The sequence below is a fragment of the Chaetura pelagica genome, unplaced genomic scaffold (genome assembly GCF_000747805.2).
Source record: "Chaetura pelagica isolate M959 unplaced genomic scaffold, ChaPel_1.0 scaffold354, whole genome shotgun sequence".
In the NCBI taxonomy this organism is placed as follows: Eukaryota; Metazoa; Chordata; class Aves; order Apodiformes; family Apodidae; genus Chaetura; species Chaetura pelagica.
Window position 1 is genome coordinate 44,095 of NW_009953299.1, and position 19,019 is coordinate 63,113.

Sequence of the window (19,019 nt, forward strand, 5' to 3'; positions counted from 1 at the left end):
TTTCCCTATGATTCAGAAACTTCTCAGTCACATTTAACTTGGTGCTATTGAATTACCAAGTTTTGCAACTACCATTACTTTGCTTGCATGGCTAAACACTAGATGGCAAACAATGCAGGGCTGTTTGCTTTGTTTACTGTACATGCTGTACTTTATCATAGAAGCAAAGAGTTCATACACACATTACCTCTTGTTCTGGTAAGTTCTCTGCAATTTCTCCCTCATCAACAACTTCACCACGCTCTTCTTTCTCCCGCTTTATCTTCTGAATCCTCTCCCTCTTCACATTACCTGCACTAACCAGCACACTCTTCAGTGCTCTCAAGCCAAAATCATAGTGACTTTGGGAGGACAGCTGTTCATCACAAAGCCTAAGAAGCAAAGCAGACAAAGTACATTTTGAATCTCAACAGGAACCAACACAACACTCAGTAAATGTCATTGATTACCTGAAATGATTGCTGAAAACATGCTTAGTGAGTGACAAAGAACATTATAGCTTTGAACAATAATCTCTATTTTTACTGAACAGCGCCAAAATTGTTACTTACTTGAAGAAGGGTACTATCTTATTGGCAAGCACTTCAGCTGTACGGAAACCTTGGGAGTACAACATGACCTGGGCAATCAACTGACGGTCTGGTTTTGTCATTGCCAAGCTACGGAACAACTTCTTCAAATTGTCAGGCAGATTTGATCTGCCTGCATAGCCAGGATTCATGGTGATGAAGATAGCCATGTCAGGGCTCACTTTGACTTGTTTGTTCAGCAGCTCACAAGTAATAGGTGTTGCAGCTGGATAGAGAGAGCATTTAATTACACCTGAGTCAGCGATCAATCACCTTGAGAACACAAGTTACACTTTATTCAATTTTCACTTCCTAAAGTAATGGGCAGCAGGCCCTCTAGTACTGCAACTCAAGTGCTCAAACACAACTTTAATTCATCTGGAAGTTACTTCAAGTTTTTAAGTTTTGATATGAAGTGGTTTCACCCTTGGATTGTTTGGCAGAAATGCAACTGAACAATGAAACAGCATGAAGGACATTAGAAATGCTGTACAGCAATATTAGGAATGAACAGTTACATACTCTTGTCATAGTTGGGGTTGGAATGCTCTCGCAAGGCTTCCTGGATGCATTGAACTTGCTGTGAAACTGCAGAGAGCATACGCTCCTCCAGCCTGTTGAACTCATCAAAGCAGCCCCATGCGCCCACCTGGCAAAGTCCCACAAAGATGCGTCCCATTGCCTGCATGGAGAGGGGAAAAGTCACTGAAGTTGCATGACCATTCTTGCTTACACGCAGGCAAAAGAAGCAAAAAACAGCTCTTGATGTAATGAACCCAATGCAGGAAGGAGCTGTATTTGTATGAAGCTTGCCATCTTGGTAGTGCTACAAGAGCCATAAAAGGGTTCTGTACTGCAGTGTGTTCACAAAACAGTCAAGGTAAGTCCACTGCATCTTCTCCTTACTGATTCCATTAATGTCAGGTGCAGTTCTAGTCTTTTATCACAGGGACGATACTAGAATTACAGAACATTTCAAGAGCAAACTGGATGGCCAGAGTATAGGCTGCAGAATAACCCTTAAGGCGAGATTCTGCAAAAGGCAACATAAGAGAATACAATGAAGGTCCAAAAGCCACTGATTTAGGACAGGTAGAAATCAACTGTTCACTGCTTGTTCCAGCACAAGGAATTGTTAAAACAGACAAAAGAAGGTGCTCCTTCCTAAGTGTATGGTAATGCAGTGGAACTCTTTGGTAAAGAATGCTATAGAAGCAACTGTGTACATAAACTCAAAGGGAGAAATGAGCACCTGGAGAAAGACTCACTGCAGCATAAAGAGAGTAATTCTTCAACTTGGGACCTCCTGATTCTCACAACTGTCAGAGATAAGAAGGGGGCTGGGGGCAAGGAAGAAAAATCTTGCACCTCTCTAGGTGTCCTGGTTTGAGCCAGGATTAAGCCAATTTTCCCTTGACAGAAACCTATAGTCTAGTCCTCAGTTTGAAGATACCACCGATTTTTAAGTACCTGGATAAATTTTCTTAATTTTGCATAATCCTTCATGGGCTAAGACAAATTCAAGTTACGTCACAAAGGCTAATTTGGTAATCATGCAACTACACCAGCAGTCCCACACTCTGATCTGTTCTCCATTAAACCAGTACTATCAGTGCAAACTAAAAAGATTAAGTTATTTTCCTAAATACAGCCTTAAACTCCAGCAGCTTTAGAAGTACCCATTCTAAAAAAACAGAACACCTGCCCCAGCAATGTTTTGACTTCTGCTTTAGGCACTTTTTGAAACAGATCATCTGTATGATCCACAGTTCCACTCAGTTAAGACTTTTAGATAAATATCTTGAAAGCAAACACTACTGGATTTTCTAGAGTTCTGAGGAGATTCCTAATGCTTGTTAGGAAGGACTACATTTATTTTCATCAAACACCTTACCTGGAAGTCAAATGTTTCATCGCAGTTGAAAACCAACACAAAGCGTCCAAGCTGATGTCCAAGAGCCTTAACAGATTCTGTTTTACCAGTACCAGCAGGACCTATTTGTGAAGTGGGACAGACACATGTTAGTGTTTATCACCTGAAGTACGTAATTTACCAGCACCCTGATACTGATGGTCCCTGACAAGGGGGTTCAGTGAAACTTAACACTGCTACAACTTCCCCTAGAAGACTGCTTCATTCTTCAATATCTTAGTTATAAATGTTCTGCACATTTACATTAAAAGACATATATTAGAGAGGATAAGAGTTTATATACTTGAGTTTTTACTGTCCTTTAGTACAAACTTACCAAATGGTGATCCTCCTAGTCTTGCCTCCAGGGCTTGTGTCATTGTCAGGTAACAGCGGTCAGTAAGAGGAGTCTGTACTAACTTATCCTGAACACCAAGGTACTCAAAACCATAGTTGAATTTGGCATTTGCCATCTGAATGGAGAGCTGCTGCAATACATCTGTCTGCTTTGGGTCAAAGTAGAACCGCATTTGGCTGAGCCACTCAAAGGATTTGGAGTTGTCGATCTTGCTTTTGATCAGTGATCTTGTAACATCTCTCTGGTGCACCAACTCAGTGATCTGGAGAAGGAAGTAACTTCTTAGACTAGAGCAATATAAGCCATTGCTAATAAAGCCAGGAATCCTACAGCTTCTCAGATTAGCACAGTAAATTGCCATCACTTATAAGTCATGACCTACCAACATTCTCTGGCTTAAAATCTGTGGCTACAAAGACAGAACAATGTTGACTGCTCTTGTTAAGGCCTTCCCTGGTATTCAGCAAAGCACTCCAGTCCAGCTAGCACTACTGAACTAGATATTCCACTTGCCAGAACTATGAAGACAATTACTCTTCAATCAGACCAGATATTTTGTTCTAAAGATCAACGTAAGTCACCCGGGATGATTTTAACCCCTCCCCCTGGTCCCATCCTTCTCTATAAACAAAAGCATGTAATCATTATAATAAGCAGCTTAATGAGATATTTTACATTTGTATTGAAAAATCAGTAATGTCCATATCTGAAAGAACTAACTTGAAGATCAATTCAGTCAGCTAGTCTATAATATGGTATCATGCATTAAGATGACTAGAGTGATAAGCTACCACCACCTACAAGATCAGGCCTTGATGCAGTTGCTTAAAGTGCATGAAACCCTTTCCTAGAGGAAAAATAAAAGTCTTAGACTAATCAACCTTTTAAACATTTTTTTAAATCCTCATTTAGGAACCCAGAAGAAGAAAGGAGGTTTTTACTTACCAAGTGCTCTAGTTTCCTTCTGCGAAGAGGTGGTTGCTCCATCAGCACAGAGTCTGCCAGGACGTTGAGTGTGACCTCAACATTTGCTAGCACAGAGTGGAGAGGACTGTTGTCTCCAGCTCCACCCATACCATTGAGGGCTGACTCAACATTCTCGGACCATGCAATCTGGGCTGACAGGACAACAAGCTGGGCCTATGTAACAAAAATCCTCATCAGACAGTGTTCCTCACTGAAGTAACCAGGCTACAGTATGCTTAAGTGTTCCATATTGATACCTGGTATTTGTCAATCCAAGAGATGTAGACTGCTGGATCAATTGAAGTTGCTTTTCCAAAGATTTCCACTTCAGTAACAGATTCTGCAAGCAATTTAGCCAGGGTCACTCTCATTTCTTTCTCCACAAGAGTGAGCCACTCATTGATCTTGGGATGTTCTGTGATGGAGACAGGTGTTTTGAACAGCACCTGCAAGAATTAGGTTTAAGTCAATCCATGTTCACTTATTTTCAGAATTTTTAAAAAACAGAAACACTGCAGTCATACCTCCTCTCCTTCACGTGAGGATATCCCAAGAACCACAGAATTATCTTCATTGAGAATAATGCTAGAAACGCCAGCAAACATCTTCTTGAAGTGCTTCTGCAGCTTAGCAACATTTTTGCTGTTTCCAATTATTTCAAGCAAGTCTTCATCACCAACAAAATAAAACCTAATAATTACACAAAATCAGATCTGTTATCAGAACTCCAGCTATCATTTTTAAATTCTTTACACTTCATAGATGGCCACTATATGGCTCTTCTTTTCCCCAAAAACACAAGAGAGCATGAACCATAAATTTGCTAGAAGTTATACTGCAATTCTAAGATTAAAGATTAAAGTCTCAGTTCATGTGGTCTGTTCCACAGAAAAGTGTGTACATGCTCTGTACTGTGGATCATTTTCTTTACCTATCCATCCCTGAAACACCCGCAGTGCAGCCTAGGATTGAATTAAGTCTATTAGGCAGAGATAATGCCCACTTAGTACCTCCCTTGTCCTTACTCACATCAAGCGACAAACTGGCTGAGGACTACAAGTCAGTCAGAACCAATGACCTAAATACTGGATTGTGACAGTTTGGACACTGTCTCTCAACTGAATGCCAGAACTAAGCAGTTCAAAATAGAACCTTAAGTTTATACAAATCAGCTGCAATGGTTCCTTAAGCAATGTCTGAATCCTACAACCCACCACAGATGGGCAAGTAAGGGAAGTTTTAGCCCCAATTCCTGAGAAGTAGCTGTATCTGAATTGTGCATTTAAACAACACACTTTAACGGCTGTAACATATATCTGTACACATAATACATTAAAAAAGAAAAAAAAGACCAAGGCTTTACACAACAGTACACCAAATCCTGCACAGAAGCATGAAATTACTTTGTCATCTAAAGTCAACTTCTTACCGAGGGAAAGAAGACCTCTCCCTTTCCAGGTATTCTCCCAGCGCCTTCTGTATCTTCCCGAGCAAGTCTGCAAGTCTCTCTAATGACCTCTGCACACCTTGAATGTTAAGAACATCCATCACAAGTGGAGATTTGGACACTTTTTTCATGAGTGCCAAAAACTCAGTGCTGATGCTGCAAGTAAAATAACATAGCATATTAGTGCAAACTCAGTAACCAAAGGCCTGCATTACAGCAAAGTTATTTGTCTCTAAATGATCACTGCCTTTTCAATTGTTGCTGCTGCCAAAGGGAATGCAAGGCTAAATTCCCAAAACAGCTCTACATCTACTTATCTCAAGTCCACAACAACAAAATCTAACTTGTCGTGTTCAATCTATCAATTCCGCTGCTAAAGTCTACTTCATTTCCTGAAGAGATGCATAAATCTGATTCTTTGATCTGACTGCAAGTGTGTGGAATGAATAAGGATGAACAGAACAACTTAAAGCACAGGTAGAAAATGAAGTTAGTAGGTTGAGACTAAAGGCTGTGGCAAAAGAAATCAACATGCTTTTTGCAGCCACAATGCCAGAAAAATCCTTGATGTAGCTGACTGAAGCTAGCAAGAGAAACCACCTAGATCCCTATCACCTTAAAACCGTACATCAGCCTGTCTACCTGCACCTCTTGCCATATTCATCTGCTTGATGAAATTATGTCTACAGCAGGACTGTCATCCAGCTGGACCAGGTAAAATTACAGTTAGTATTTCAACTTAAAGAGTGCTACACTGAATTAATGAAGCTGCAGGCCTGTCCACATGGTGCTCCAAAGGAAGTAAGAAAAGAACAGAGTAATTTAAAAATTACCTCTGGAACCGCTGGGTCTCCACAGGCAGCAAGTGCTTGATGTCTGCACTACCTGTAAAGATACCTTCCAGGTAGACCCATCGCCTCTGGACATCTATCCAAACATCAAAGAGTGCCATGATACGGTTCAGCTTATCTTCCCAACTAAGGGCATCTTCCTCAAACACCTGAAGTTTAAATGTTGCATTAATATTAGCTTCAATTGGATCAGGAGTTTGATTGCTCATAATTATTAGTGCAAACTGTTGAGTTACAAAGTATGCAAATGCAATTAATTGTCTGTCAACTTAAACAGTGAATATAGTCTCTGCTAACAACTATATATACAAGAGAGGAAGGCAGAATTGCATGAGAAGTCCTTAGCTTTGTTCTCCACTTTACCTTGTAGTATGGTGATAGTTTCATAGCAGACACGCTGTTAATGTGCTCTTTTACTTTGTTGAAAAGGTCATCCCACCCACGAATCAAACGACATTTGTTCTGGTAATTTACCAAGTCCAGTTCATAAGTGTTCCACACTTCTCTTATCTGAAGAAAAAAAAAGAAGATACGACATCAATAATTTCTGCTCCCACACAACTACAAAGTACAAATGTATTAAGAGTAATCAGATTTTACTGGTTTTACTCAAAGATTCTGAGTATTCTGAGATTATGTTCAAGTTTTTGTTAAAAATATTGAGAATATGATGCAGTTAGGTAAGGACTGCTTTTCCCAAATAACACAGAAGTTTCATCAGGGTATGCTTATACAGCTTTAAGCTGCTTCCCAAAACAGTGTCCCATGGAGTCTCAGCACTTGTATCAACAGCTTAGGCTGACAAATTTTCTACACGAGTATAAGCTACCCAACAGTAAGGCTTTGATTTGCTGTTATGTGCTTACCTACAAGAGCTGATACTAACCTGTTTCAAGAACTCTTCCAAAGCCATCTCTCCCTGAGCCACAAGCAGCACATCTTTGACGATTGCTTCATTTCTCTGTAAATCCACATCCCAGATCTGACCCAGGGTCAATTCTGAGACAACCCAGTTAACATGAAGTCTTTTCATCAGCTGCTTCCAGTGACGATCTTTAAGTGCCTCAGATTTCAGTTCAATAACTAACATATTTATCTACAGAAGACAAAAAAGCAAGTTACATCCTTGAACTTGAACTATAAAACACATGCATTTTAGAAATGAGTATAACTTACTTTCATGTAGCCCTTCAGAAGTCTCTGAACATACTCATAGGAGGCATACTGTCGCAGGCGGGCAGGGAAGTTCTTCAGTTGGTTCAGCAGACCATCCAAGTTCTGTCGAAGCTGTCAGTAACATACAAGCAGTGAAATCACTCTCTGCAAGTGCTGGACACATAGTTGTATGACTTTACAGTTTTCTCTATACTTTTTACAGAAACCTCTCTCTAATGAGATGTTATCTACAGTACAGCTCTTTGTGTGTTATGTGTATTTACATAAGATGCAGTTACCCTATAGCTAGGAATGTAATTTCACTGTCTGATTAAGACTGATGAAATAGTATTGTCACAGCCAGTTCATGGCTATTGCTCTCTACCTCCTGTGCACTGAACTAAAACTGACGCTGTTCATCCAACCGTGTCATGAAGTTTCCCTGCTGAGGTCCAACAGCCTATTTAAAAATAGCACACTTTCTTCTCTGTAGATGCAGTCAGTACAATCTAGTTCAAAACCACTGGAATTGCCTATGTCCCCTAAAAAATTATTTAAGTTACAACACACCCCATGATTTTTTCCAGTATTACATGAGCAGAACCATGCCCACAGGATATGAAAAAAGTACCTACACACTGAAAACAATCTGAAACACAGACAGCACAACTTCCTGAAGAAGTCAAATTCTTAATTTGAATATACTTGTGGTAATGACACTGTTTATGTATACAGAAGTGAAGTACCTTGCGAGGCTGTACTGAAACCCAGGGCTGTTCTTTCATTTGATCAATCTGCTCCCAGACCTTAGAGAGTTCAGACCAGACGCCTTTGAGATCTTGCAACTCTTCAAGGGCTACCTACAGTAAAGCAAGCAGAAAATACCAGCAGTGATTTCCAATTTCTTGTCTCTAATGGGAGGAAGTTAAACAGAATACTTCTAAAGTGTAAAAAACCTTCAGATAGCTTGCAAATTCAACAGAACTACATTAGCAAGTGACCCAGATGAGATCTTTGCACCTCAGGTCACATAATAGCTTCACAAGAATAAGGTGGTCAAGAAAGAGATCACAAACAATCTCTTCAGACTGACACTGAATGACTGTGGAGACTGTGGCTTGACAAGTGTGGACAAGTGACTGTGGCTACAAGTCACTTTCTTAAGGGACAGAAAGGTAGAACTGAAACATTTTTATCTGAAAATGACTAGAAGTTGGGTGGGCTGGTTGTACCTGGACACGCTCTTCACTGCCACTGAGTAGTCCTGTATCTGTTAGCTCCAGAGCTTCCTTGGCTTTGGCACACTTCTCACGATCATCCTTCAGCCTACCAAATTTTCCTTCATAAATGGTAAGAGCCTGAAGAGCCTCTTCTGGACGCAGGTTTCCCTAAAGTTTGCATGGGACACATTAATCAAAAAACCCTACAATCAAGCTGAATTTAAGTTAAAAGCAAGGACTAAATACTAAATGTAGGTCTGTTTAATTATTTTTCTATTTCCTGTTTCCTGACAATAAGGCCACATAATAACACAGAATAAGTCTCATCCCACTTTTACGTGCAGTTTTTAGTTTTTTACTAAGTATCACTTTGGGAGGGGGAACAAGCAAAAAAGCAGGTTGTTTCTGAATCCTCCTACACACGTCTCTTGACATATCCCTCACTTAAGCCAAAGCTTTGTTAGCAACTGAAATAATCTTGCTTTCTGCACCTAGCAGTGGCTCACATTTTAAGGGTAATCTTTGTTCTGCCACCCCCCCCAAAAGACTTTTACCATCATCTAAAAGGAAAAACTGAAACCCCTTGAAAAAACTGAAACCCCTTGAAAAACTGAAACCCCTTAAAAATAAATTGTCTGCTTCTTGTTGAACTCTTGTTGAATGCAGAGCATCTACCATATTTGTTGAACAACTATTATTCACCACTACTTACTGTTACAGGCTTTGTTTTCTCCCAGTCTGTTAGTAAGTCAGTTGTTCGGCTCTCCACTGCACGATCCTCTTGAACTATCTTCATCTGCAAATTTGCTACTTGTTGCTGAATGGCAGAATCCTTTCTACGCATGATATCATTAAAGGCACCCCATTCTCCTTCTATGTTGTCAATGTACAGCCAAGAGGATGGAAATTGGAACCTTTGTTTCTCAAGCAGGCGCTGACCATTGCGGTAAAGCTACAAGAGACAGTATTTGTGTAAAAAGACAAAACTAGCTCAAGTTGCAAGGCTAAACAAGCGCTCATTATAGTTTACAGGATTTCTTGGGTTATGAAGTTCAAATCTGTTTTCAAAAGAGCTTGAGTAAGATGAAGCTGCATCTTAAGAGTTAAGCCTAACATTCTAGGAGTAAGAATCATTAGTATGACAACATACCTCAACTTGCTTTTCAAACTGCTTGATTTTGCGTTTCAGGGACTGCACGTATGTGATGAAAGTCACTGCATCTGAAGTGCTGGCAGTGTCCACTGAATGCTGCTCCAGTTCTTGACGAGACTGTTTGGAGCACAAATCAGTGTTTTAGAAGTCTAGAACAGTTGATCTGAAAGCGGAAAAACTGAACTTTGAACTTGTCTTACCTTAGAAATTTGTGAATGAAACTCTGTCATATTCTGCCCAAGCATTTGGCCAAATTTGCTGAGCACTTCCTTGTGCCAGGAGTCATACTTCAAGTTCACCTTTGATTGCACCTATAATTGAATGAAGTTACATAATACTAACTTCTCAGCATTGCTATATTTTCTATTATCCACCCGTTCTAGAATTCATGCTTTTATAACAAGCAGTAATTACAATTTCTTACCTTGCCATAGTCTATGACAACAGGTCCAAATTCCTTTCTGGTTTCTGCATTGTCAAATGTTCCTCTTGCCTTTCTTATCTGAACTAAAAGGGCTTGCCACTTATTCAGATCTTCTCCGAGACGGTTGTATATGTTTTCAGCCTGCATATCCCACAGACACTGGTACTGCAGCCAAACCTAATGGAGATATTTCACCATGTTCAGAACTTTTCCAGTATATTTCCAAAGACTCCTCACGCTCACCCCCAAAAAGCTGAGAGAAGAGTCCACGTTCATCTTAGCTGTAGCATTATGTGGTATCAGCCTCCTACCTTAACATACTGCTCCACTTCAGTCACAATTCCCATAACAGCAGAGTATGACTCCTCCAGAGCTGCAGGACCATCAGGCATCCTTGTCAATGCATTACGATAGAACTTCTCTTCCTCAGATAGCTCGTAATGCACGCCGACCTAAAAGCCATAATTATACATGTGATAGACACAAATTTCTAAGGCACTCAAATTCAGACCTAGAGCATAACATTAAGATATCGTCCACAATTAAGTGCAAAGTGAAAGTAAATACTCAGTAAGACTCAGATCCAACTTCATTTCACTTACCTGATATCTCTGACTTTGAATTCTTGGTAGCGACAGGATTACCATCTTCCAAGAAAACATTTCTTGATAAAGTTTGTATCTACACTCTTCAATTGGTGGATTCAAGTATATCACCTGGTTGGTTATTCTTAGTTCATGTACAATGTTCTGCAGAAACAGTAAACACACTCAAGTTTTACTGGCAGATACTACTACGTGAAATAAAAAATTCTTGTCTACAAAAGGCAGCACACACTTTTGAAACATCAACTTGCAATTAAATGGGAGGAGGCAAGTATTCCTCCAAAACCAGATGCAGGAGAAATACTTAAATCCCATATAAACCTCAGGTAAAATTCTTCCATAAAGAATTGACAATGAGGAAAAACAAACAGAAGACCCACAACAAAACTTACTTTGATCTTGGGTTCTCCACCAGGCTTATGGCTCACTTGAGGAGCATCTGTATCCATGTCAACTTCTGCTTTGTCATCTGCTTGTCCAAGAAGAACTTGGGTCCAGGCCCTCAATCCAGCTTGCAAACGAACACCTAGGATTCTTTCAATCTGAAGAAAGACAAAGACACATTGGAGGAAAAAGCTGCATATTCACTGCATAAAGATCCCCACTCAATATATTCTGACACCAGGCATGCTACGGTGCCTGAAAGAACCACATGCGCCTTTACCAAGTCATTGAGGGGGTTTAAGGGTTTTGGTAGATTTTGACTGGATATCAAATCAAAGCTTCTCCTATCCTCATGGACTTCAATGGAATTAAACAATTCTAACTGCTCTGAGGTTGGCCTAGTGTCCAATAACCTGAAAACTAACACGCAGAACCAAACAATACAAAGGCAATGAGTCTTTTCTACTGGCACAGTAGCAAAAATCTGCACCTGGTTAAAATGTTTCCCCGAGATGTATACTGCTTGTTCATCTCAAACCTACCTCCATGTCCAACTTATTGACCCAGATAGGCAAATTTGAATATGAGTGAAGATTTAAGTCATCCACAGCTTTCTGAACCCTGTTCAAGATTTCGGAGAAAGTCTTGTGATCATACATGCATGTTTCCAACGATCTCACTTCTAGGTCTATCTTCTCTTCAATAATCAGCAGATCATCCACCTAAAATGGTTCAGAAGAAATGGGCTGTTTAGCTTGACAGGTTAGATAGAGGTAACAAAAGCTATGCAGCAATGAGTAGTCACTTCTCTACCTGGATCCAGTAAGTCTAATGATTTTAGTAGCACTAAAATATCCATTCAGCTGGTCAAGTTGTGCCTACTCAATTAGCTACTTAACCAAAGACCTACAGAACAGGTCCTGCAGTATCCAATTCCACTTTTGGTTAACTATACATTAATAAAGTATAAATGTAAAAAATCTGCAGAATTTGAAACATAAAACAAACCTTTTCCTGGAAGCTGAAGACAGTCTCGGCTAAGCGCTGTACATATGGGTCAAGTTTGTATGATTCCCAGATGAGAGCAATTCCTTCTGCAATCAGAGCCTGCACCTCTTTCTTCAAGCCAGCAACCAGAAGTGAGATCGTGTTACGCTCTTCAACTTTCTCACATGTCCGTTCATATGTACGCACACTTTCAATCAGAGAAATAGCAAATGGGTAGAGCTGGTTTGCTTGGTGAGCTTTGTTGACAATGGCTAGTGGAACACGGAAACCAAGCCACTTCAGGTTTCGGACCTCTTTCGAAAGTGTAATTATTTCTGGGAGGAAGTTGACTTTCAGTTTCAGGACATTTCCAGTTCGACCTCTAACACGAGTGCTTTCAATGGTGAAAATGCGACCAGACACACCAAGATTGCGCTGCTGAGCTTTTCTTGCCCAGTCATCAAAGATCTCCTGAGTGTTGAGCTTCATGCGAAAGCTATCTCCATCCTGCTTTAGCTTCTGACCTTCTACGTGGTTTTCCCAGCCTTTGCCAAGGACATCTTCCACACGCTTCATGTAAGCGGTGAGTTGTCTGTCAATCTGTTTTGCCCAAATTATAGACCCAGACACGGGAGGCAAGTCACGAACATGACTCATTTTACAAGCCTGACTCTGTGGATATTGTACTTTAAATTTGTCATGAAGAGACTCAATGTCATCTTTTACACGCTGGATCAGTTGTGTTTGGTATTCACGAATGGCACCACGAATGTGGGGTCTGACAAACAAGGCATTAAACCGGGAGAAGATTCTGAACATTTCATTAGCATTCTTTGCTGTACCAAGCTGGTCTCTCAAACGGGCAGTTATTCTTGTTTCAACTCTATCAATTCTTTCATCATATCGTTTCATTGCTGCCTCCCAGGCTTCTGTACCTTCTTTGGAAACATCTAACCCATCTACTTCCTTAACATTCTCATAGGCAAGATTGACTTCTTCAATCGCATTAGCATCTGCAGCATCAAAAAGGACTTCTGCTACCTTCATATCCTGTGGTTCAGGTACCTCTCCTTGATTTTGCTGGGCAACAGCAGTTACCTGCATTAAAATCACAGCTTGGTGAGTTAGATACTTCAAAATTTACCTATAATAGCAAAGCACAATCTGTTCCAACAAGCACTGTAAAACCCCTACAAATTAGTACCAAATCCTTAACAACACAACTCAAATCTGAAACATGACCGAATTACTGTTAAGGAATGGGGAAACACAGTTACTTTACGAACTGCCATTATTGTGCAGCATAATCTCATTTCCCACTGTGGTTAAGCCAAGCTCAAGTATTTACACACTTATTAATCTCCTCTACGTTAAGTCTGGACTTGTTGTGTCTGTTAACATGAGCACAGTCATTTATTACATGAATTAAGTCAGAATTACAGCTAAGCCTATTAGCAAGGGTTCAAAACCAGGCTGTTTCTGGAGGCAGACAGCAAAACAATCTTACATCAGTTTTGTGTTACTAACTTTTTAAAGCAAAAGTGAACACTCCTGAAGAAGCCACACAGGTTTTCTGACTGATAACTACCAACAGTATTACCTGAGGTCGCAAGACTCTGACAATGACTGCCCTCAGCTGCTCATGCTGACGCCTGAATTTCCTCATTTGATCAAGACGGCCTTGGAGCTTCCTGTGAGCAGGATTGATACGCCACACCATCTTCAGGTTCTCTTCCCTTTTTCTTTTCACAATATCTCTCAGCAGAACTTGTAGTTTCTCATACTCATCATCCCAGGTTTGGAAAACTTCAAAGCACGCAACCATTACCTGAAGATAGCATCAGAACAGGAATTTGAGCTCCCAAATGAAATCCTTCCATGAAATCACTATTCAATGCAAAAATACAACTGCCAGCACTACAAAACCACGAACATACCTTTTCAAATTCTTCATAGGCAACATGCATTAGTTTTCTGGTTCCCAGCACTTTAAGCAGCTGAGAGCTCAGATCTCTTGAAATAGCCTCCACTAAACGCAACGCCCTTTGAATCGGGTATTTCGTGTTTCTGATTTTTCTCAAATGGGTAAATATGGCAACAAGGGCCTGCCTTATTTTGTCCAGCTCAGTAGCAGACAGCAAGTCATTCAGTGGAAAGTCTTTCATCAGTGGATTATAGTCATTCACAGTTTCCAGAGCCTGTTTTAGACCTAAATACAATAGAAGAGATTTTAAATGTCACTTTTCATTAAGCAAATCAGTATAAGACAGTAGTTTTAACTAGACCAGGGTGACTCGCTGAACAGCGTTGTTCTCTGCACCACAAGGTTCGTGTTTCCTAACAGGTTAAATTCTGTAGGACATTTGTGACAAATTTGATTGAACAGACATTTTACCTGTGTCTGTATCAAAGCTGACAGTTGCATGAAAACGTTTGCCATGTTTTAAAATATCCAGGGTCAGAAGAACTTCTGGACTTTCACGTTTTTCCTGAATGCGATACAGAGCCCGTTCCAAATTTAACCAGAAGCTTATCTCCTGTAATGCAGTGCCTGATGCAGGATCTCGATCTAGTTTGGTCACCTTGAAAGTAATAAAAAAAAGGGAGAGAGCATTAATTTACAGGTTTCAACTGCAAAAACTTGCTCTATTACTAAATATAATTGAAATATATAATATCTACTAGGTTTTAATATTCCAGTATCTGACAGCTTTGGCACTTATTCTGTGAGAAGTGAAGGAACTCCATCACAACAGGAGCTGAGGTTTAATTCCAGTGGCCTTAAAAGTTGGATTTAGGACCTTTGTGTTTTATCTTCAGTATAGCCTAAAAACGTCACCTCTCCACTTTCCTGATCAGTGTCTGTATTCTGGTTAATGACACATGAGCCAGGCAAAAAAAAACAACTGTTTTTTGCTCTGGAGTAATAAAAGGCACTGCTCTCCCATAAGCAACTGGTGTTTACTGAAGAAGAAAAAACAGGGTAGTATCTGAGATGTTATTTCTGACTGGCAGCAGAAGAACAGCAGAGTGATTTTGAAAAGCAACAGTCAGGAGTACAACAGATTGCAGGATAGGACTGAAGCAACTGAAGTAGTTGTAGATGCACCTGGGGAAATAACCAAACCAACAAGACCTGTTTCTCTCAATCTGCTGCAAAGATTTGAAGAATAGCTACAAAATTCACAAGGTTACTGCCAGTTACTTGAGCCTATAACAACAGAGATAAAAGAGTTATGATCTCAGTTACTTGCAGAACAATCAAGAATAGATTCTGAATTTAGACAAGGCTTAGTCTAGTTTAAAAATACTCAGTCTAATTTACACTAGCATCTCTGGTGACGCAGAAAACTGGTCTCAGATCTTCAGAGTATTGTTCATGGAGCAATATTTTACCATTTAAACTGAGAAGATAAACAGTGCTATACAGAAGTTCTCATCACATTGTCTAGTACTTCGGGGTTTTTTCTACCTTTTGTATCTCTCTAATCCAGCGGTTGACTCCAGACTGTAGCTGATTGAGGAATAATGGATCCTCAGCCTTCTCACCAAAATCTGTAACCTTTGGTTTCTCTCCTCGTTCATAACACTGCTTGGCAACATTAGTAATAGTTGCATGAATTGGCAGACTAATCTCTGGAATTTCAATATTCTGCTGCAGATGCAAGAGGCCCATTTCAAGTTCCGCAATCTTTTTCTCAACTGAAGGAGCCATCTTATCTCCATCCCTGAAAAAGCAAAGATATTTCCATATAAGAAGCCAAACCAAAAAACATACACAACATATTTAAGCCATCTGAACTACCTCCCCAGAGTCAGCAACAGCATCCTCTGCAACCCTGTGCTTAAACAATTTCAGGTGACTTGCCCTGAATATTCACTCCTATTTTTTTTCATTAAACACCTACTTCAATTAATTAGCAAAAAAGTGCAGCACTTATACTGAATTACCTGTCTGCTTTGCCAGAGTCTCTGATGTAGGACTTGAAAAAGGGAGCAACAGCAATGCTAATGAAAGAGTGTAATGTTTCATATGGAGAATCTTCACTGAGAGTGAGCACTCTCAGCTGGGAGGACACTGGTTTGTCGGCATCAATCACTGGTGTACGCTTAATGAACGCCAGGCTGCAGAAGACAGAAGAGTTACCAACTAAACATATGAAGCTTAAGTTACAGTTAGAACTGCTTTAATCTGACTGCAAGCTTAAGTCACTGGAGGCAAATGCTAACCTGCATCACCATACTTCATAATCTTCCCTCTAGGAGACCTGAACAAAGTCTCCCAATAAATACATCTTTACGCTTCAGCAATCAGCCAAAGTTAGCTATTGATTAGAACTCTGCAGTACGGGCACACTAAGGAAGCATACATCTTACTAAGCTTCACAGTCAAGTATGGATTAAGGTAAGTGACAAATATCTAAGAGTCAGACATAACCGAAGATTATTGTTGCATATGTTACATTTGCATGTATGCCAAGTTAATAAGACTTTGTTTCTTTAAACTCAGAACTGGAAGTCCTAGGTTCATTTCTTTCAGTCTCATGACACACCCTTGTTTTATCAGAGCCTCCACCTAGGAAAGCTATTGCCCCACATGAGTAAAAACAATGCATGAAGCACAAGGTAAATTTGTAGGTTAACTAGGTAAATATGCTTGTGTAAGTTTTCCATTCACAGGATAGAAATGTCAGATCTCTTTTACTAACTCACCTGTTTGATTTTATTCCATAATGAATGTCAGTGCTGATACTGTAGGAAATAAACTCTTTTTCCTCTTCTCCTTCATCTCCCACATCCTCTGCACAAAATGTAAGAAAAATTTTATTTCTAAGGCATATGCAACTCTTAACTATCTTTTGTTATAACAAACTTCATTTCTACACCAACTTATCATGCAAAATAGCTTAAAATAAACTCAGCTTTGCAATACCCCTCCATTTCAGAGTGAATTGGTTTTTTAACACAAACCTATTTTAAGTTGTTAAAAAAAAGCTTAAATATTCCAACAAGGAAATTATAACCCACACTCTGCTTGTGGAGATAAATCTTCTAAAATACAGAATGTGCACTTATTTGTAGATATGTTACTAGGATAACTGCATTTAAGTGAGAATATTGAAGAGCTGCTTCTTTCTTATATAGGTTGCTTTGTATTTCCGGACTTTCTTTGAAAATGATTTAGAAATTAAGCCTCGGTACAAAGACCTCTGGATAAAACAAAAAACCAAGCCATGGGAAGTCATGAGGCATTACCACAGCCAATGTATCACAGATGATGTAATTGCTGGGGATGCAGGCAGTCATGCTGCAATGCAGTCATTCTGGTGCAGGAGGTTACTCGCTGTTGGGGGACACACTCTAGCTGGACACATTACAGTGGACTCTCGTCCTGCTCTGATTTCATTTGGCCCTTCATAGGAGATAGATGCCTCAGGGTGTCACACCTGTGACTCTAGCACCAGAAGGCTGGTCACAGAACAAGGCTGCAGACACCACAGGAACCCTTATGAAAGCTGCTGGCAGGCTGTGCAGCTAGCAATACCACAACAGCAGCAGCTTCCAATACTCAGAAACATGGCTTCTGTTTGACTGTATTTGTAATCAATAATTTACTTCGTATTATCTAGTCCATGCACAAGTTTCACTAACAATACTGTTTTTAATAGTGCAGAGAAAACAAGATCTCCATATCCTGCTGGAGGTTCTGAATCTGTTACATTTGAAGACTAGCCGTCAGTCAGAAAATCCACTCTTCCCAGGTAACTGCTATTAAACCAGAAGACACTGATGGAAATGCCTTCTGCCCATAGTAAGCTAGTATTTAGCTTCTAAAACACATAATAAGTGTCTCGTTTTGGTTTTAGCTATACACATATAACAAGGTCTATGTGAATATTTATCTTTCATTATTTCCCACCTGAACTGAGGATAACCAACCTCATGACCCAGACATAAGAGAAATTTAGGAATCAGCTGCACAGCCAATGAACATCCAATGGATTTTTGTTAAATCTTGTTAAACACTGTTATCACAAATTCATAAAGACTGTTGTTCTGTTTTTCCCCCTCTAGAAAATTCTACTGTTATCTCTGCTGAAAAAGAAGATGCAGACTTCAAAAGGGGAAGGAGGAGGATAATAAACAGAAATAGCCACAAGGCAGGATATTTTAAGCAACATCTTTAGTTCACAGTGAATAGACAGCAAGTAGAAGAACCTTCTTCAAGGTTCCCTCAGTATACAGCAACTGCAGGACATATAACCAGTATCTTACACGATGGCTGCTAACAAGTTTAATAATGCAATATGAAGTATGACCATACTAAGATTTGATATACCTCTACAGGGACTGAACCAACAATATCCTAGGAGTAGAGATCCAGAATTTCAATATTAAAATCTTGCAAGCTCAGACTGGCAGGCATGTAGCCATACACAGACTGTAGGTCTTGTTTAATAGTAAAAGTCTGTGTTATTAATAAAGCCTAGTTACATTTTTTTATTGTTCATTAGGCTGGATTCTGTGACAGTAAGTGCTTACTTAGCAAGAGATCTGTAGACAATAAAAGGTCATTTTCGAAATGAGCAGTCACCAACGGCATGTAAATAACGATGACGTTTGTCAAGTCAGAGTGTCCGCTGTACTATTTTATGAGGCTTTGCTAACTAAACGAAGACAAGGTCTATATCTTGATTTACCAACTTCAGAATCTTGCTGATTAACCACGGAACAGCGCTTTTTGCAGGCTGATCCAACTTGTTTTTTTTCTTTTCTCCGGGTTTTTTGTGTGTGTCCTGCTTCAGACCCGCTATCTGCCCGGCCAAGAAAGAGGCCGCGCCGGGCGCTGCTTCCATCCCCCTGACAAAGCACTTTCCCTGCCATTCCCAGCAGCGCAGCCCGCGGTCCCTGCGCACACAGCCCGCCGAGCAGCGCCGGGCCGGGCCCCGCACCCGGAGAACAAAGAGTAACGGGGGAGCACAGGACG

At 40.1% G+C, this 19,019-nt stretch overlaps 1 protein-coding gene across 1 annotated transcript in view; it reads right to left on the reverse strand.

Annotated features, from left to right (window-relative positions):
* DYNC1H1 (dynein, cytoplasmic 1, heavy chain 1) overlaps positions 1 to 18,888 on the reverse strand; it is a 43,777-nt gene extending 24,889 nt beyond the window's left edge. The window contains 31 exon segments of the mRNA XM_009998026.1: positions 188 to 371; positions 552 to 795; positions 1,092 to 1,251; positions 2,464 to 2,564; positions 2,819 to 3,101; positions 3,785 to 3,979; positions 4,063 to 4,251; positions 4,330 to 4,495; positions 5,235 to 5,408; positions 6,086 to 6,252; positions 6,467 to 6,613; positions 6,990 to 7,199; positions 7,280 to 7,390; positions 8,005 to 8,118; positions 8,491 to 8,646; positions 9,191 to 9,430; positions 9,629 to 9,748; positions 9,832 to 9,942; positions 10,056 to 10,232; positions 10,367 to 10,507; positions 10,658 to 10,804; positions 11,053 to 11,202; positions 11,587 to 11,766; positions 12,053 to 13,129; positions 13,632 to 13,859; positions 13,969 to 14,240; positions 14,427 to 14,613; positions 15,504 to 15,759; positions 15,983 to 16,156; positions 16,745 to 16,830; positions 18,733 to 18,888. Of these exon segments, the coding sequence (XP_009996328.1) occupies positions 188 to 371; positions 552 to 795; positions 1,092 to 1,251; positions 2,464 to 2,564; positions 2,819 to 3,101; positions 3,785 to 3,979; positions 4,063 to 4,251; positions 4,330 to 4,495; positions 5,235 to 5,408; positions 6,086 to 6,252; positions 6,467 to 6,613; positions 6,990 to 7,199; positions 7,280 to 7,390; positions 8,005 to 8,118; positions 8,491 to 8,646; positions 9,191 to 9,430; positions 9,629 to 9,748; positions 9,832 to 9,942; positions 10,056 to 10,232; positions 10,367 to 10,507; positions 10,658 to 10,804; positions 11,053 to 11,202; positions 11,587 to 11,766; positions 12,053 to 13,129; positions 13,632 to 13,859; positions 13,969 to 14,240; positions 14,427 to 14,613; positions 15,504 to 15,759; positions 15,983 to 16,156; positions 16,745 to 16,830; positions 18,733 to 18,888 (6,303 nt within the window).
* Between the last annotated feature and the right edge of the window lie 131 nt (positions 18,889 to 19,019).